Source organism: Nanorana parkeri, unplaced genomic scaffold (assembly GCF_000935625.1).
Source record: "Nanorana parkeri isolate BGI_ZX_2015 unplaced genomic scaffold, ASM93562v1 scaffold751, whole genome shotgun sequence".
Lineage (NCBI taxonomy): Eukaryota > Metazoa > Chordata > Amphibia > Anura > Dicroglossidae > Nanorana > Nanorana parkeri.
In genome coordinates, this window is record NW_017307019.1 from 670,185 (window position 1) to 688,312 (window position 18,128).

The 18,128-nt window shown below is 45.3% G+C and overlaps 1 protein-coding gene across 1 annotated transcript in view; it reads right to left on the bottom strand.

The window, feature by feature from the left end:
- The window catches only part of PCSK4 (proprotein convertase subtilisin/kexin type 4), a 43,591-nt gene extending 30,456 nt beyond the window's left edge, over positions 1 to 13,135 (bottom strand). Inside the window, exons 1-5 of the mRNA XM_018564443.1 lie at positions 13,019 to 13,135; positions 7,187 to 7,291; positions 4,916 to 5,008; positions 2,830 to 2,907; positions 2,004 to 2,080 (exon numbers count right to left, since the gene is read on the bottom strand). Coding sequence (XP_018419945.1) covers positions 2,004 to 2,080; positions 2,830 to 2,907; positions 4,916 to 5,008; positions 7,187 to 7,291; positions 13,019 to 13,135 — 470 coding nt within the window. The remainder of the gene's footprint in view (positions 1 to 2,003; positions 2,081 to 2,829; positions 2,908 to 4,915; positions 5,009 to 7,186; positions 7,292 to 13,018) is intronic.
- Positions 13,136 to 18,128: the final 4,993 nt, after the last annotated feature.

Consider the following 18,128-nt stretch of genomic DNA (forward strand, 5'->3'; position numbering starts at 1 on the left):
CGGTTCAACTTAGCGAAAGAGAGGTGGGAGGAGGACGCGGAGGAGTCTAAATTTGGGTCTAGCACAAAATTAAAGTCTCCCCCTAACACCAGGAGACCTACCCGGAAGTCTGCCAAAAGGTCCAGGCTACGTATCAGAAAGGAGATTTAGTCATGGTTGGGCAGGTATAAATTTGCGAAGGTGACCATCTGGGTCCCAATTGTCCCCTTTACGAACAGTACCCGGCCCTCTTCCCCAGCATATTGGTCAGTCAAGGTCCAGTGGAGTGAGCGGGACAGTATGATGCTGACTCCTCTAGAGCGTTTGTCAGACGAGCCATTGTGGTAAACCGTAGGGTAACGGTGGTCGCTCAGGCGGGGAATTTGATCTACTCGAAAGTGGGTTTCTTGAATGAACGCTGCGTCAACGCCCTGACGGTGAAGATCCCGGAGGAGCATGGTTCATTTTTCCGGTAAATTGAGGCCTTTAGCGTTCAAGGATAAGACCCGCAGGCAAGACATCTCAGCAAGACACGAGGACTGTCCGGTGAGCAGGGGAATGTGGGAAGGGGAGGACAGGAGCGGAGTGCGGGAAGGAAGGTAGTGCCTCGTACAAGCAAGAGATGGAGGCCACGGGTGCGGCGGACCTTCGTCCCACAGTGATGGCCATCCTCAACACCGTACTGGACAGGGCACCAGATTCCGCCCTGGAGATTGACCGAGTCCACCGCGTGGGAGGCCCCAGGACAGACGGTGACCCCCGGCCTAGGGACGTATTATGCCGCATCCATTTTTTCGAGGTAAAGGAAACCGTGATGCGCAAAGCGTGGCAGAAGGGCCCAGTCCCCTTTGATGGGGCCGACATAACTCTACTACCAGACTTGTCCCGCCGCACGCTACACATGCGGCGGCTACTACAACCCCTCCTTGCCGAAATCAGACGGGCTGGATGCCTCTACACTTGGGGGTACCCCTTTAGCTTGACTGTGCGCCGAAATGGCCGTTCCTTCATCCTGCGACATCCGGCCCAGTTGGCTGACCTCTTTTCATTCCTGGGAGTGACACCTGTGGAGATGCCTGGACCTGGACGCGGAGCATCGGCCTCTTCCTCAACGCAGGCGCCAACGAAGCACATCGTGGAACAGACCTAGGGTATCCCACCCTACGCCCACCTCTAGTGAACCCTAACTCTGAGACAGTTTAGGAGAGCCCTGTCCTGCCGAATCGGGACCGGACGGATATCACAATGCAGAGCCTGTCGACGCCGTGCCACTGGTCACTCAAGGAGACTTTGATAACTGGCGACAACTAGTTACAAAGACCTCGCAAGTATGAACCCCCATTCCATCCGCGAGCCCCCGTGGGACGCCCGCTCCCTTGATCCACCCGCCAATGAACCCTAGCACTCCCGGCGTGGTTGGTCCCTAATGCATCACCTTCTATGCATGCCTGGACACCAGGGGTCAGCCACGGTCAGGCACCTGGTCACCCCCGTTTTCCACGCCCAGACTCCCCAGCTCAGAGGCCACCACCCCCCTGGACAGAGTGGAAGCCCCCCCCCCAATGCGGGTCGATGGCGCTTGGCTGGAAAGGTACCGCTGTAATGATGTCAGGGAGCGCCGACTGTTATTAGACCTGGATTTCCTCTTCTGTGACATCGAAAATTGGGTCGAAAGATGCCGTGATCTTCTGAATATCCCCGGAGATAGCAGAGCTCAGGCAATGTGCTTCCTCACTCCGCCATTGCCAAGCCACGCCCCCCCCCCCAACCTGCTCTCTTTGACAAGGTTTGGAGACTGTGGACCTCCTTCCCCCACACTATAGCTGACTCCCCATCATAATAAGATTCACTATAATCTATGTTTTGTGGTACAGATTGTATGCCTCTTATATTGATACTAGAAGACCACCACATTATAGCATGGGTGTCTGCTTTCTTTACCCCCTACTTCCTTTTTGTTGCTGTGTAATCTCTTTGTTTTTGATATTGTTAACAAACTCATGAAAAATAAATATAGTGCTCACCTATTCTCATTAGATGAAGTATATCGTGGCTGTGGATCAGGGTCATTATTGTTGAAATCAAAGCTTGCCTTGCTATCCTGAAGAAAATACATGTAATTAGGGTTAAGACAGACACAATAAAATCATATTTCTGCCTGACAAAGCTTTACCTGAACAAAATTTGTATGTTCACCACACAATAGGCCTTTTCACCAATGCCATTGATGATATGCCCTATTTATTTGCCATTTCAGCTTGTTATGGAGATAAAACAAAAACAAAAAACAGGCTAACATGAATGTATGTCTTATGTTTATGAGGGAGATGTTGCATATTCTGGAATAAGTAAAGTCATTAAAACAGATATGGAATTATTTAGCCATCAGTAGGACTAGGTGCGTCAAGTAGTGATTTCATAATTATTGTTTCTGCACCAGTGATTCTCAAATAGTGTGCTATGACGAAATGGAACCAAAAAAATAAGTTATTACAGACTGCACAGTTTAAAACTATGGCTGCCGACATCTTCCATAGCAATGGATGACGTTATTGGTTGCCAAGATTCAGTCGGGTGACTTGTTGGTGTCCGACTAATGCAGGTAGGACCAGGGCCTCAGAATGTGCAGGCAAGGAGCACCTGCAGGACACATGGAAGCAGTGCCAGAAATCCTGCGTAGTTTAAGTGTGGCAGGACTCAAAAATTTTGAGAAATACTGTTCTAGACCAAACAAGGATGTGTGCTGTTCTCTCTGGTCATAAATATGAGATCTGGACTCCCAATGCTAATCTTTATCATTATTCTATAATATATACTTTATATTACTATAAAATAATATATATATATAATAGTCACCACCACACCTTGTCCTGAGAAGCCATGACGCCATGCAGTTATCACATTCAAGTCTGGACTAATGTCATTGTTCTGTAAATCAGATCCAAAACACTATTTCATACTAAAAGAAAGATGTAAACTAATGACACTGTATTCATAAGGAATAGAGGGGGGAAGCAAGGCATCCAAGTTGCCCACAATTATAAAAACAGACCGTTTCATTTCAGACACATTGCCATTGAAACCATTACCACTGAAAGCCAGCTGCATACATATATGATCCTTTATACTTTGGTTTATTTGCAATAGTGAGGGGGAAAAAAAAAAGAATACCTGAAATGAGTTACCAGGTGATTGGCAGCAAAATTTTCCACCCGCTCCTTTGATCAGCTGATTAAGGGATTCCAGGCAGAAGGGTGCCGATAGCGGCACCCACTGTGCAAATTTGGCTAGTTCATTAGGAATCGGCTGAAATTAGTCCCATGTATACTATACTTTAAGCTTCATTTACACTGGGCGATTACACTGTCCCATTTAGATCCTGCCGCTGTACCCGTTCCAAGTTAATAACTTGATGACAGCGGTAAGCGGCAGTCCGCATGTAATCGTATACGATACGATTACATGTTTTGGAATAGATCTTTATCCCTGGCATCTATCTGCCGTCACCCAGTCATTAACTTCAACAGGTACAGCAGCTGCATCTAAATGGGACATTTGGGATTCCTGCCACAGGAATCCCAAATTGTGCCGTTTGAATGAAGCCAAAAGTCAGCTAGACAATCCTTTTAGAAATATATATGCATGGCAGCCCCCATATTTTTACCAGTACGGTTTAACAAGAAGCACATCTACCTGTATGTTTACAGACATTGTTTTCCTTTATTGGCACTGTGTTTGATTAAAGTAGCAGTAAACCTTCAGTGAAGTATCAGAGGCGAGTGATTTTCTCTCATCCTCATAGTTCTAGCCAACCTGTGACAATGAAACTGTCACAGTTCGGCTTAGTAGATCGGGAAGTGAGCGAACACATACCGGCGTTCGCTCACTTCTCGATCCTGTCATGGCAGAGAACCGTGACAGGGGAGGGACTGGATTCCCCCCTCCGATCCTCCAGCGCTGACTGGCGGAACGGACGGGAGAGGGGGCGGGTACAGCTGGCTCTGCCTCTATATAGGCAGAGCCAGCTGTCACTCACGGAGCCGGGCGGATCCAGACATGATTGTCGGGATCCGTTTCAGCTGTGGCGTCTCAGTATACCGCGAGCTGAGCTTAGGGTGACGGGAGGACGCTAGTTTGTGTCCTCCCGTTACCCTTAGAACTATGGGGAGAAACCCTGACCCCATAGTTCTCCTTTAAAAGTGAATATAGTAGATGTAAGAATTGAAACGCCACACCAACTTAAATAGTCCAGATACAACTTTATTCCACTAGGGTCAGGGGACAAGAGAGTAGAATAGCGAATGTGTTTTGGGGGTCCAAAACACACCCCCTTCATCAGGGCTTGATGAGCGAAATATTATATATGTTGACTACAATCCTTGCAGCCTGAAATTTGTATTGAGCTGTTGTATGGGGTGCCAAACCAGGTGCTGACAAGCCTGAAGTACTTCCATCATGGCTCAATACAAATTTCAAGCCCTGGTGAAGGGGGGGGGAGGCGTTTGGGACCCCCGAAACACGTTGGCTATTCTAATCAACTGTCCCCCGACCCTACTGGAATGAAGTTGTATCTGTATTATTTTAAATTGGTGCTTCAATCTCTACATCTACTGTGTTCGCTTTTAAGCGAAGGACAATATGGAGACCCTTAGGCCAGTGATCGCTGCCTATCCATTAGCCAGATTACATATATGCACATCACTTAACCACTATTGGGTGATAAACACCAAAATAATAAAATCACACGGGTCTTAGCCAGTCTTAATAACCAGCACTCTCTTTCCATTTCCAGGTATTCATTTAAAAATTTGTGACAGATTTACTTTAAACTTGCCTTCATTGAAGGACTTTGTTTAATAAGGACTTTACATTCTTTATTCTGATACAGTTATTAGGCGATCAATTATCTATAATTTTGCTGCCAACAGCTTCCTACCATGTACCACTGCTTATGGAACAAGGGATCCGTAGGCACCACACTGTGTCTTTTAGTCCTTTTCTTCAGAGTCTGTTGCTCAAGCCACTGCACCTGCAAAAAATTGCCAGTAAACAGCTATTCAGTTTCCCTTTAATCTAGGTTTTATATAATCTAATTTAGCCAGATTCAGCAGGCTTCTCATACTGCTTCTGAGTGGGACTGCAAACACTTATCACATTGATGAGGTGGTCTAAAAGGCTCATATGGATAGTAGAGATTGTAAATCAGCTTAATGGAGACAGGAGCTTGGAGAATATGAACAAAGAGCAAACTTATATGCAGAATCAGATACATAACATACATAAAAAAATGAACTGATTAAAAAAACATAGCTTAGAGAGAATGGAAGGAAAATGTATAAAGATAAAAATAATTTCTAAAAAAGGTTAGATAAGGAATGTAGGAGGAAAATTGGCACACATCCTGGAGAAGGCCCTTCAAGTATTTTATGGCCATGAAGTGAGCACGTCTTCTCCTTTGGAGAGATTTGCCCTCCCTTCCTGTCTGCATAAAACAACAGGTCATCCATGTCAGGTTTTCCCGGTTGTTAGCAACCCACTCCTGCCATGCTGCTCCCCGGCAGTGTAGCCCGTGATACATAGCCGGAGCGGTAGGGAAGGGGTTTGTGGAGGTGCAAATCTGACAGCCTGTGAAAGTCTACTTCCGGGGGCACCAAAAGGGTTAAATGAGAAGGAATAATCCAAACCCAATCATGCATTATATTGGTATTTGGGGGTTCCCCTTTAAAAAGAAAGCCAAAAAAAAACTTGCCAAGGGTTTTTTTTATTTAATAATGTTACCATATATTGTTTATAAGTATGCCTGGTAAAACTTGCTATGGGTTTTTTTTTAACACTGCTGTTGTGCCAATAATGTACATATTTGTACTGCAAGTTTTATTTCCAGAATTGTATTTATTTATACAACTGTTGCAGTACTGTCTGGAAAATAAGGGGTTAATGTATCTGCGCAACATTGTATGCAAATGATCAATGCTTTGTGACAGCACTGTTACTGCTCCTGAAGAAGTCCATCTGTGACTACGTGCGTTGGGAGGGGCTCCGACACTGTGAAGTCATCATGCAGTGGTGGGCGGGAGCTCGCACACACAGAGCTAGATGTGTGGAGTATCACAGCCGGAGAGAGATTGAGCTGACATACCTTAGTGCTGGAACAGCACTTATACTGTGTGAGCGATTTTAATGGCTTTCATTTTCAATTTTTAATAAACTTGTTGCGCTGAATGAATGTTAGATGAATGTTATCCTGAGACTCCTGGAGAAGTGATTCATGTAATTTCAACAGTATATCTAAGACTTTTCTGATCTACAGCGAGGCGATTTAAAGTAGCAACACTGTTGGAATGGAAGTTTACCTGCAAGTAGACACCAGCTTACTAAGCTGAACAATCTGATTGGATGCAGGCATTGTTCATGTGTTTTGAGAGCCAGCGGGGCTGACTAGCAAGATACTGAAGCTTGGTCCAGGAGGAGGTTCCTCCATCCACACATTTTAGCGTAAAAGGAATCTGTTGCACATTTTCAATGTGACCACAGAAAATCTGCAGATAATCTATAGGAGTATGGCCATCTTTAGACGGTCTCTGACACCCCCCTTGGGCTTCAAGAAGTGTCCGTCACAGCTGCTGTGTCCTATGGGGTGAAAACAACTTCCATAGAGCCAATTTTATCTGGAAGGAGTTACAGCACACCCTGTCCCATGTGCACATTCAGTCCTAGGAATAAGGAACAGCAGTTAACAATATACTGTAAGTTGGCTTGATAGGTGTGATTGCACTGGTATTTCTTGGTTCGCAGAAAGGACTTGCTGTGTTCCTTATTTTACTAGTATTATCCATAGTGTAGTATGGAAGGGGAGCTCAGACTAATGTATTATGCTATGCAGTGTAAACTGGACTGCAAACACGTGTAACCCACAGGATCAGGCTTAGGGTCTTCTGCAGTTCACATTTAGGGAAGGACATGTGTATTAGTTTAGATTGACATTTTGCAGACATTATGCCTATCACTGTTAAGTGGGCGTCACTGCAGGGATGTGCCGACTCCTCCTATGAGCCAGTGCAAAGCAAGATGAAAAGACCAAAGATATGACCTCTTTTTCTTTCAATGTTAAATGTAGAAAACTTCAAATAAATGTTAGAAAACGGAAGGGGTAGTATAGAAATATAGATTGCACCATACTAGAGTTCTGCTTTAATCTACAAGTTACCTTAGGTTCCTTTTTCAGTCTTATGTGCCTGCTCCGGTGAGGGGTTAAAGATTTTCTTAGCACTCCACGATGCTGCAAATGGTATAAATCACTGCCAAGGATAACCTGAATACAGGATACACCATACGGGACTTGAAGTGTATGTCAGGACAAAATCACCCCCCCAAAAAACCACAACATATGCAGTACATGTTTACAATACATATACATTTTACACATTTCCATACCACGTCCCTTTAAGAAGACCCTGCAACTACAAAAAAAATACCTGTTGATCTGCCAGCAATTCACTTGGCTCCCAAGTCCTGTTGCGGGATGACAACACCCAGCATTTTTGTACTAAGTGTTGTCAGCCATTCCTTGCTTTGTTTTGGTAAACTACGAAGACCTACCCAGTCTTCCATCTCCACAACAAACATTAATCACCATCGTTTCTTCCAGGTATATGATTGATTCCTAACTGCATGTAATCGTATCACATGCAGTGTGTGTCAGCATTCTGCTGCTTTCAAATGGGTGACAGTGGCAACTTGTAGATTAGCGATTCCTGCTGCAGGAAATTGCAAGCTCCTGACGAAGGAATCCCTAATCGCAGCTAAAATATAGGTGTGAATGGAGGCTTAGAGTTTATAAAAACTTCAAACATAAATGAAAAAAGTGATTGACGTGGGATCACACTTATAATTACCGGTAATTTAAAAAGGCAATTAAAAAGTATTCATCCAATAGGAAATGTTCTAGCCAATAAGTCATGGTGCCACAATCACAGGCTATCAAGTTATTTCAAACTCAATACACAAGCTATAAAAGATAGCTCAACTGTAAACACTTTGCAAACTCAATAAGTTTTGAGCCTTGCTTAGAAACTGTCAGGCAGCACTTGACACTCACCTCCTCACTGCGGGTCCTGCTCATATTATAAAAATATTATCCATATAATTGAATTGCAGCTGGCTTTAGAAGGTGCAAATGTAACAGTCACTGGCAAAGTAGGCCAAAAATTCTAAGTGTGTTTAAAGGGAATCTGTCACAAAGCAAAATTCCTCCGTGTGAAGGCTCATATGGAAGCAGCTATTTTCTTCCCCTGGTCCAGATTACAAGGAAGTAAACTGCATTTTAAAAAAAAAGCAAACCTGTCTATCGAAATATTGTATACGTTCACAAAAGTATTGTGCATATTCTGTACAGAGCAATAATTGCTTTTTGGGAATAAAAGAAATGATTTGTCAATTAAAAAAAAAGAAAAAGCATTTGCAGGCAAACAGACCAATTTAGGTTGTTTTTTGTAAGCATTTAAATTTAAGGAGAATTATGCAGTGAGTGAAAAACACTCATCCCCAAAATTCAAGCCGACCTGTGACACTGAAGCTGTCACAGGTCGGCTCTATTGATCGGGAAGTCAGCAAACACATGCTGCTATTCCTGAACTTCCCAATCCTCTCCCTGCAGAGAGCAGTGACTGTCAATCTCCATTATCTGCAGGGATTCCCCCCTCCCCTTTTAGTTTCCAGCGTTGTAACAGTTGGGGGACTGAATTTTGTGTGTAGTGAGGGTAGAAAGGGTCTTCAGGGAAAATGAGAACAAGCTGTTGTAGATAGAAGTGGCCAGCCAGGGAAGGACAGTAGTGAGATTTTGTTGCAGATATAGTCAGTAGCAGAATATAGAAGAGAAGGGTTAAAGTGGCGAAAGTTTCTAAAAATAGGTTTGTTGTTGGAGGGATGAAGAAAGAGAGAGTCTGAAACTGATAAGGTTGTGTCCAAAGAGGAAAAGAGGTGTTGGAAAGATTGTAAAGGAGTGCATAGGCCATTGAGTACAAGGTCAAGGGTTGTTGCCATCAGAGTGAGTAGGAGTGCGTGTCCATTGTCCTAGATCAAAAGAGGAGGTTAGGTTGAGAAGTTGAGCGGTAGCTAGGATGTCAAATTAAAGGAGAACTATGAGGTGAGTGCTTTTCACTCACCTCATAGTTCTAGCCGACCTGTGACAATGAGACTGTCACAGGTCGGCTCAGTAGATCAGGAACTGACCGAACACATACCGGCGTTCGCTCACTTCTCGATCCTGTCACGGCTTTCTGCCGTGACAGGGGAGGGGCTGGATTCCCCCCTCCCCACTCCGATCCTCCAGCGCTGACTGGCGGAACGGACGGGGGAGGGGGCGAGTACAGCTGGCTCTGCCTCTAGATAGGCAGAGCCAGCTGTCACTCACGCAGCTGGGCGGATCCAGACATAATTGTCGGGATCCGCTTCAGCTGCGGCGTATCAGTATACCGCAAGCTGTAGCTCACCCACCCTACTCTCTTCATGAAGGAGGGGGCGAGTACAGCTGGCTCTGCCTCTAGATAGGCAGAGCCAGCTGTCACTCACGCAGCTGGGCGGATCCAGACATAATTGTCGGGATCCGCTTCAGCTGCGGCGTCTCAGTATACCGCAAGCTGTAGCTCCCCCACCCTACTCTCTTCATGACCTGTTTAGGTAGTGAAGAAGGGCGAAGGGGAACCCTATAGAGTGTCACTTGTATCTTCTGGGGCTGTTTACATCACATCCAAGATGGGAGCAGCACTCTCAATGCTTCTGGATGTCTGCACAATGGATAAAATACAGTACATGCACATATAATCTCACGGGAATATTTTTGTTAAAATAATTGGTCTGTTGACAGGATCTCTTTAAGACACAGTAAGTACATTGATTTCTTGGGGAGAGGGATTGCAAGCAAACATTTTTCAGGGTGCTGTTTAGGCTCCCCAACGCACCTGCATTGAAACATGCCATAACGCATGATAACATGTCAAAAAGGGTCAGCTCTGGTGTAAAGTACATGGCAGCCAATTCAAAATGAATTGGCTGCCTTAATGCAACGCATTTTAATGTGTGCAGTAATCCATGGCAGTGGTCTGAAGCCAGCCTAAAGCATTGTGGACAGAGAAAACAAATGATTCTGAGTATCTGGTATCGATCCACTAGCAACTGTATCAGTTTCAAAACCTAGGTCAAAATTGAACTGCTCTGCCATCAGAATTCTTCTTTGAACAAAGGCGGACTTTGTAACTGTATAGTAGATTAGCCAAGTGATGCTAAAGTCCATTCCACCATAATGTCTGCAGCCAGATATTGGCAGTCTTCCAAAAAAAAAAAAAAAGGAAATCTTTGCTTCCCGAACTGATGCAAAAAGTTGTAGCAACAAGTTAGTGTCCTCATCACACAGTACCGCCAATGTTTTGCAATATTAGTAGAAAACTCACTCTGCAAGCTGCTGCAATCAAAAACTGCTGAAAGAAAAGAGCTAGAAGTACAGCGGGGAAGCTGCTGCTTGTTTTGTACAAGTGATCTTGGTGATGTTGCCGAGATCACTTGTATGCAGCCTGCATACAGGGGGGGCGCATTGAGGAACCTGGAATTGGGGCAGCAGAGAGAGTAAATCCATTCCTGGCCAAAGCGCTGATCCCAGCGCATCGCCCTATGTACTTTTTTTGTTAGAACTTTATTGAAATGTTATTTCATTCCACGTGCCACATTCCACATGGCATTCCACTGCGTTGAAAAAAAAGTAAGGCATGACTTAAGTTTTTTCAGTGCACACCACCGCGTTCCTACTGCAACTCGGTGTTGTGAATGCACACCATTCGTGACATGGCAAATTGCCTTTTCTTGTGTAGGGGCTGCGCAGGAAACAACCAGCACAGGTCCAATGCACATGGTGTGAATCAGCATGCCTTTAGCTTTTTCCTTTCACAGTGATAGGCAGACATTTCAAGTTAAATGTCTTAGGCCTTGTTCACACCAAATGCAGAGCAGATCCGGTCAGGTTTCTGCACACGCACGCTAGTCTTTTAGATGCGTTTTTGACGCATCTTGAAGTTTAAAATGGGCTTTCAGTGCGTTCAAGGCATTTGCATGCGTTTTTGATGCATTTTTGATGCGTTTGCAGATCCAGAGCAGGTAAAATAGGGCCTGCTGCAGTTTTTTCACCTGCTCTGGACCTGCACGCTGCGATGTGAACTGGAGCAAAAAATACCATTTAATACATTGGACGCAGTTTTGATCCGGTCTGCAACTGATCTGCTCTGCACCTGCTCCGCGCTTGGTGTGAACAAGGCCTTAAAAGTAGTTTCCCCTATTTTTTAATTGTAAATGCTGCTGATAAGCTATATATCACCTGCACCCTGGCTAGACAGCACTGAAGGGGGTGGAAAGTATTAGGGTACGTTCACACCAGATGCAGTGCGTTCCGGTCCGATTCTGGCCGGAACGCACTGCATCGCATTGCGGCCGGTTCACTTTTTGGTGGGGCAGGAGGGGGCGTGGCGGGCCATTAAAGTGAATGGCACCGTAGCCACGGCCTCTGGCCGCAATGCGGTCGTCCGCACCTGATCGCAATGCGTATTGTGCCTGCAGTCCGGTCCCATCAAAATAGTGCTTGCAGCATTTTGATCGGACCGCACTGCAGGCACAATGTGCCTTGCGATCCCGTGCGGACGATCGCATTGCGGCCGGAGGGCGTGGCTACGGTGCCATTCACTTTAAGAGCCCACCACACACCCCCCCCCAAAACACCAAAAAATGAGCCGGCCGCAGGCAGTGTGTTCCGGCCAGAATCGGACTGGAACACACTGCATTTGGTGTGAACGTACCCTCAAGCAGAGCATTTACATGAGTTCATACAATTAAAGCAATGTGCTGTCAATTCTAAAGACTGTAGACAGAGTTAGGTGTTGCCATTCACTGATGGGGCCATCAAGGTGCCAACATCCATGCAGCAAGGGTGACAACACTGCAGAGATTTTACTGCAAAGGGAAGACTGTTGTCACTTTATCAAAGGAAGTTCCTGTACCATGATTCTACTATCAGGATCAACAGGTATTTACAAAATGTTTCAGAGTATACTTCGAAAAACAGAGAGCCCGGTCTAACTGGTATGGGCAGCCTACATTACATAAGAGACATTATAGTTGGACCACAGTTCCGCTTTAACTGATACAAATTGTAGGTAACATGTATTGCACCAAAGAGCTGGCCATTACTAAAAAGACAAGAGATTTTTGGTTTGTGCTACACTTTAGGATTCCCATTCTAAAAAAAGTGACTGAAAAGACAAATTTGAAGAGTAACATGTTAGATTTTTGTAAGCTTTTTCTATTCAAAGCAATACTTTCTGACAGACAAAATATAGAGTTAAAGTGACAAAGGATTTCTTCCCCCTCCCCAATGTTAGTGTAGGGACTTACCTTAAATTATCTTAATCCGATCATCTTCTTGCTTACTGTCATTTTCAGCTGTCCCTCCAGCGCTGACTCCTCTGTGCTAGCTGGCACTTCATGTCCCACGGGATCTGTGGGGGGTGTACGCTGCTCCATATACTTACCTTGTGTCTCTCCTCGTCTCCCAGCCGACCATCTGAACTGCACATGCGCCCGCCCGATACATTTTCAGATGTTCGGACGGGAGCGCGCGGCGAAGACACAGGTAATTTTAAACCTGTTTCAAAAAGGTTTTTTTTTCCTTTTTTTAAGTTGTTGCATATATCTACTGCTTGCTAGCAGTAGATACTGTATATGCAAAAACACGCTGAGGGTTTAGAAACCTTTCAATAACCATTCCAGGGACAACATCTTCAAAATCTGGGTCTGTCTCTTGAAATCAGATAGCTTGAAAACACTGGTCTTAGCAGTTACACAGCATGGTCCTTATTTATTAAATGAAATGTGAACTGTCTGCACTGCCCACTATAACCAGAGCCAACCCTGCAATTATGTAATCCCTAGCTGTGGTACAACAGAAAAGGATTACAAATGAGTTGAAGTGGCTGGCAATAGCCATCCTGAGTGTGATCACCTGTCCTAGGCTGATAAAGCCTAACTTCCCGGCAATCTTCTCCACCTCCTCGGGGCCCCCATCAACCTGCACAGCCCAGCTGTTTGTATACACTCGCAGGGCAAGAAGACATCTCATTCCTACACATAGGATGACTGCAGCACCAAACCCATTCCTCATCCTCTTCTCCAACCATCTAAGCCCACCACCAGAAGGCAATCACCAACTCCAAGTCCTGAGGTTACAGAGTAAGCACCCACATTAGGGGAGGTGGTGCTGGGACTGGGCGGAGCTTCCAAGGCAGCCGCCCTGTCCTCAGGTGTATTGGCCAGTGCAGCTTTGATTGGATATAAAATAACTGGCAATCTAGGCTATAATCTGAGGGCTGACCCATGCCACTGGTATAGAACACACGCCTGGTCAGCCCTGTGCGCTTTAATTGTAATGCCCCGAGTTCTTTACACTTGCACAAAGAGTTCTTGTGAGATGTTTTAATGTCAGATGAGTGCAATGAGAAATGTAGGGATGACTAGGAGCAGTGTTCTGTCCAGGGCTGGATTAAGAGCAGGTTCACACCATTTTCTAGACCAGATCAGGAACGCATTGCGTTTTTACTGTGATTTTGCAGCGTTTGGAATTCTTTTATTTATCTATATTTTTTTTTAGTTTGCTTAAAATAGTCTTACAGGTACGTTCCAGTGCATTCCAGACCACCCAAAATAGGACAAGCAGTATTTCTGGTCTGGAACAGAGGCCAGAAATAGCATAGGGATACATTGGGATGCATTTTGGGTCTGGAAACAGTCTGGTCTGGAGATGATCCAGATATGGTGTGAATGGACCCTAGGGGAAACTCTTTTTCATTAGGGAGATTTCACTTCCTGTCCTGTAGAATCAACAGGAAACGAGAGCACAGTTTTCCAATGTGCAGGAAATCCCCTTTAAGACATTTATTACAGGAATAAAGCTACATTCACATTAGGTGGGATTGGATGTGTTTATATGCATTTAAAATGGTTTTCTAAAGGCATATATATGCATCTAATGATTTCAAATGGATCTATTCACTTCACTTTTATCTGCAGTCACGTGCAACCCAGAATTGACTCCAACTTCCAAATGTACCAAAACGCATGTAAATGCAAGGCACATTTATTTGCTGAAATCTCATTGGCTACATCAATGGCCTGTATCTATGGATAAAGTACAGATGCATCCAAAAGCATATGCGTGCAAATGTGCGACATCTTAAGCATCTAGAAACATAAAGCCTAATCCACACGGGGCTAACACAGACCGTACATGTCCCTGCGGCGTTGTACGCCCATAACGGGCCGATCCCGGAAGGGACAGGTGCTGCGTGTGAATGCGTGCAGCAGCCTGATATTCTCTATGGGAGGACGCAGCTGTAAGCTGTCATCCGCACACCCAAACATGCATCCTGTCTGCGTCCAAGTACGGACAACCGGACCCGCACGGATGTGCAGTTTGGGTGTGCGGGTGACAGCATATGGCTGCGTCCTCCCATAGGGAAGAACAGGCTGCTGCTGTGCGCATTCACACGCAGCACCTGTCCCTCCCGGGATCAGCCTGTTACAGGTGTGCATGCCGCACAGACGTGTACGGCCCGTGTTACCCCCGTGTGCATGAGGCATCCAGCCTGATAGATTCTGCCGACAGATCTCTGCATAAAAATGTCAGTGGACAGTGTAAATGAAGCCTAAGTATCCCCATTCCAAGATTTCCCTCTCTTCCTGTTTTGATGGGAAATAAGAATAGAGGATTTTCAGCGTGGAATGTAAATAAACAACAGCAGGGATCCCAACCTGAAAAAAAAGCCATTTCAGGGAGGTGTCCTTCTCATTTCAGGGAGGTGCCCTCTACGCCCCCCCCCATCCGCGGAGGGGGGTTAGGGGGGCTGGGAGAGAGCACCCCCCTGAAATGATGGCAGATAGCACAGGAAGCAATAGCTTCTTTGCTATCTACAGGTTTTTTTTCTGATTTAGTTTTTAGTATTCTGACAGTTGCAGTCGTCAGAATATAAAAAAAAGGCATAAGAATGCATAGCTAGATTCCTATTGGCTATTGCTCTTTGCAATAGCCAATAGCAAACTAGCTATTGCACCCGCCCTCTGCTGCTTTCAATCACCAGAAGAGGACCTGATCGAAAAATTCAGGTCCCCCTCTGCTGATTGACAGCAGCAGTGGGCGGGTACATTACCTAGTTTGCTATTGGCTATTGCAAAGTGCAATAGCCAATAGGAATCTAGCTATGGGTTCGTATGCCTTTTTGTTTCTTTTCTGACTGACGGTCGGGCCGCGGCTCCCGATGTCAGAAAAGAAAAAAAAAAACAATCGCAGGGAAAGGTTTATCTGCTCGATCGAGCAGATGAACCTTTCCGGGAGGAAGTGTTTCTCTCCCGGGCGGCCGGGAGCCGCTATCCAATAGCGGGAGACTCCCGGAGCGTCCGGGAGAGTTGGGATGTCTGCAACAGAGGCACCAGCAGTTTTTTTTGCCATCTGTGTCCCATGGGGGAGATTTCCCTTCACTTCCTGTCAGAAACCACATCAGTAAGTGAGGATATCCCTTTAAACAGAGGAAAATCCCTGGTGGTCAGCAGAGTCACCAGAATTGGTGTCCGCATTGGAAGATTTTCCCATCTATTCCTGTTCCGGTGAATTTGTGAATTTCTTTTACTTTCCATTTCAGTGATAACATTCACCAGGACAAATAGAGAGGGTGAATCTTCCTAATGGGGGACACAGCAATAGAAATCTGACAGGGGATCTAACCCTTCTTCACTCTATCCACAATTATAACAAAAAGTTGTCTTTAGTTCTGCTTTTGGCTCTATTCACATCTCTGCAATAGGAGAACACATGTGCACTGCAAGGCACCAGTACTAAAAGCAGTTAATGAGCTTTTTTAAAAACACATTGCACCAGAATGTGTGGTCATAGGTTATGCAATGGCTAGGTGTGTTGTGGTGGCATTAACCCCTTCATGACTGAGGCCTTTTTTTTTTCTTCATTTTTGGCACCCATGTGATATTCCCCATTTTAGGCCTGAAAATGACTTAAAACCCCCCAACATTATATATTTTCTGAATGCCTAGACCCTACAGAATAAAATGGAGGTAGTTGCAAATGTTTATGTTGCGCAATATTAGCGCAACTCCTTATTAAACCCCAAAATTTAGTGACAAATTTAATTAAATGCCCCAAAACACAACAGAATACCCATTTTTTTTAATGAAATATAAAAGATGAGGTTACAACGAGTAAAACAATACCCAACATGCCTAGTTTACAAATTGCGTGCGTCCTTGAAACGGCGAAAAATTGCAGTACCCCAAAAAGTCAATTTTTAAAATCCCCCACAGGTCATCAATTTAGAGATACCCCAAAATACTGGCCCTAGAATTATTGCTCTCACTCCGGCGTGCGCGGCGCTTCCCAACATGTGTAGCGCGTTCGTCGCTTTCATACGTAGGCGCACCCGGCGCTTGTTTACATGGCGGGGGACTTGAAAAAATTTTTTTATTATTATATTTATTTTATTTTAATTTTAAAAACAGTTTTTTGGGTTTTTTTTACTTTACTTTGACTGCTATCACATAGGGGTGCTTACAAGCCCCCCCCCCACTGACAGCCCAGGGACCGGAAGTGATGCAATCTGCATCGCTCCCGATCCCATGCAGCCTGGCAAGCCCAATGCATGCTGGGAGAAAGCAAAGAATCATGGGAATTTACCATACTATGGACATGTTAACTGAACTGACAACGGATGTAGGGCTGCAGCTAACGATTATTTTCATAATCGATTAGTTAGCCGATTATTAAGTTTGATTAATCGACTAATCAGATATAAAAAAAGGCTCCAGTGATGGACTACTAGTTTCTATTGAGATTGTAGTCCATCACGGGAGCAAGCTTGGCGCGGTGGAAGTAAAAAAAAGAGTGTAGTGTGCAATATAGTACATTATACAGCGGCGCAGTAGTGAGTGGGAAATTTAAATTTTAGCCGACGAATCGACAATGGAAAACGCTGACAACGTTTATCATCGTCGATTTTTATCGAGTTAATCTAATAATTGTTGCAGCTCTACAGAAAACCAATGTATAATATACCGGCACACTGCTGAACATTAGCAGCTATAGAGGAACAACAAATCCCAGCAATAATACACTATACAGGGTGTTTAATGTTTTATTGCTGGGATTTGGTGTTCCTTTATAGCTGCTGGTGTTCTGCAGTGTGTCGCAGTATTATACAATGCAGAACACCATGCACAATACAATGCAATGCAGAAAACCAATGTATAATACACCGGCACACTACAGAACATTAGCAGAAGCTCACCGGGAGGAGAGCGCCAGACGCATGTCCTCAGCGTGGGCGTGGCGTAAGCGGCGTCGCGTGAGCGGGTATACCAGCGTAGGCGCGAACGGCTTAACTGACATGGGTCGTGGCGTAAGCAGCGGGCGTGAGCGGCGTGCAGCGGCGAGCGGGAAATTTGAATTAACGATGGAAAACGTTGACAACGTTTTCCATCGTCGATTTTAATCGACTTAATCGAATAATTGTTGCAGCTCTAAACGGATGTGCAAACTGATTCAGTTTTCATTGGGTTTTTTTTTGACTGAACTGATGACGCTCATGTAAAAGGGGCCTAATAGTGTAACATGCAATCTCATGCAATGGGGGAACGCACATGCTTGTAGGGAAGGGAACGTTAGGGGCATGGTACCTAGGGGAAAAATTCTGTTGAGCCCCTAGTTCTGTCCCTACCATAGGCGTCACTACAGGGGGGCAATTGCCCCCCTGTGTTATGCTTTGCCCCCCCGTGTGCCCCCCCCCGCTAAATTAAGCAGCGATGCAGTGGCTCCAGTGCTGGTGCTAGTATACAAGCAGCTCCAGCGGCTGTCTGTAGAGATCTAGATGTAGATGTATTGTCCGCCTCGCCCCCCTGCTGCTGACTTTGCAGTTGCTGAGCCGGCACTGTGGCCGTAGCTGTGAGCCTGCCATGCAGTGTGTGGAGCTCCTCACAGTAAGTTCTCCCTCTGCTTTTAGAGGACGATCGTTTTTTAACACTTCTCCTGGTGCCACCGGAGTTCGGGAGAGGGGGGG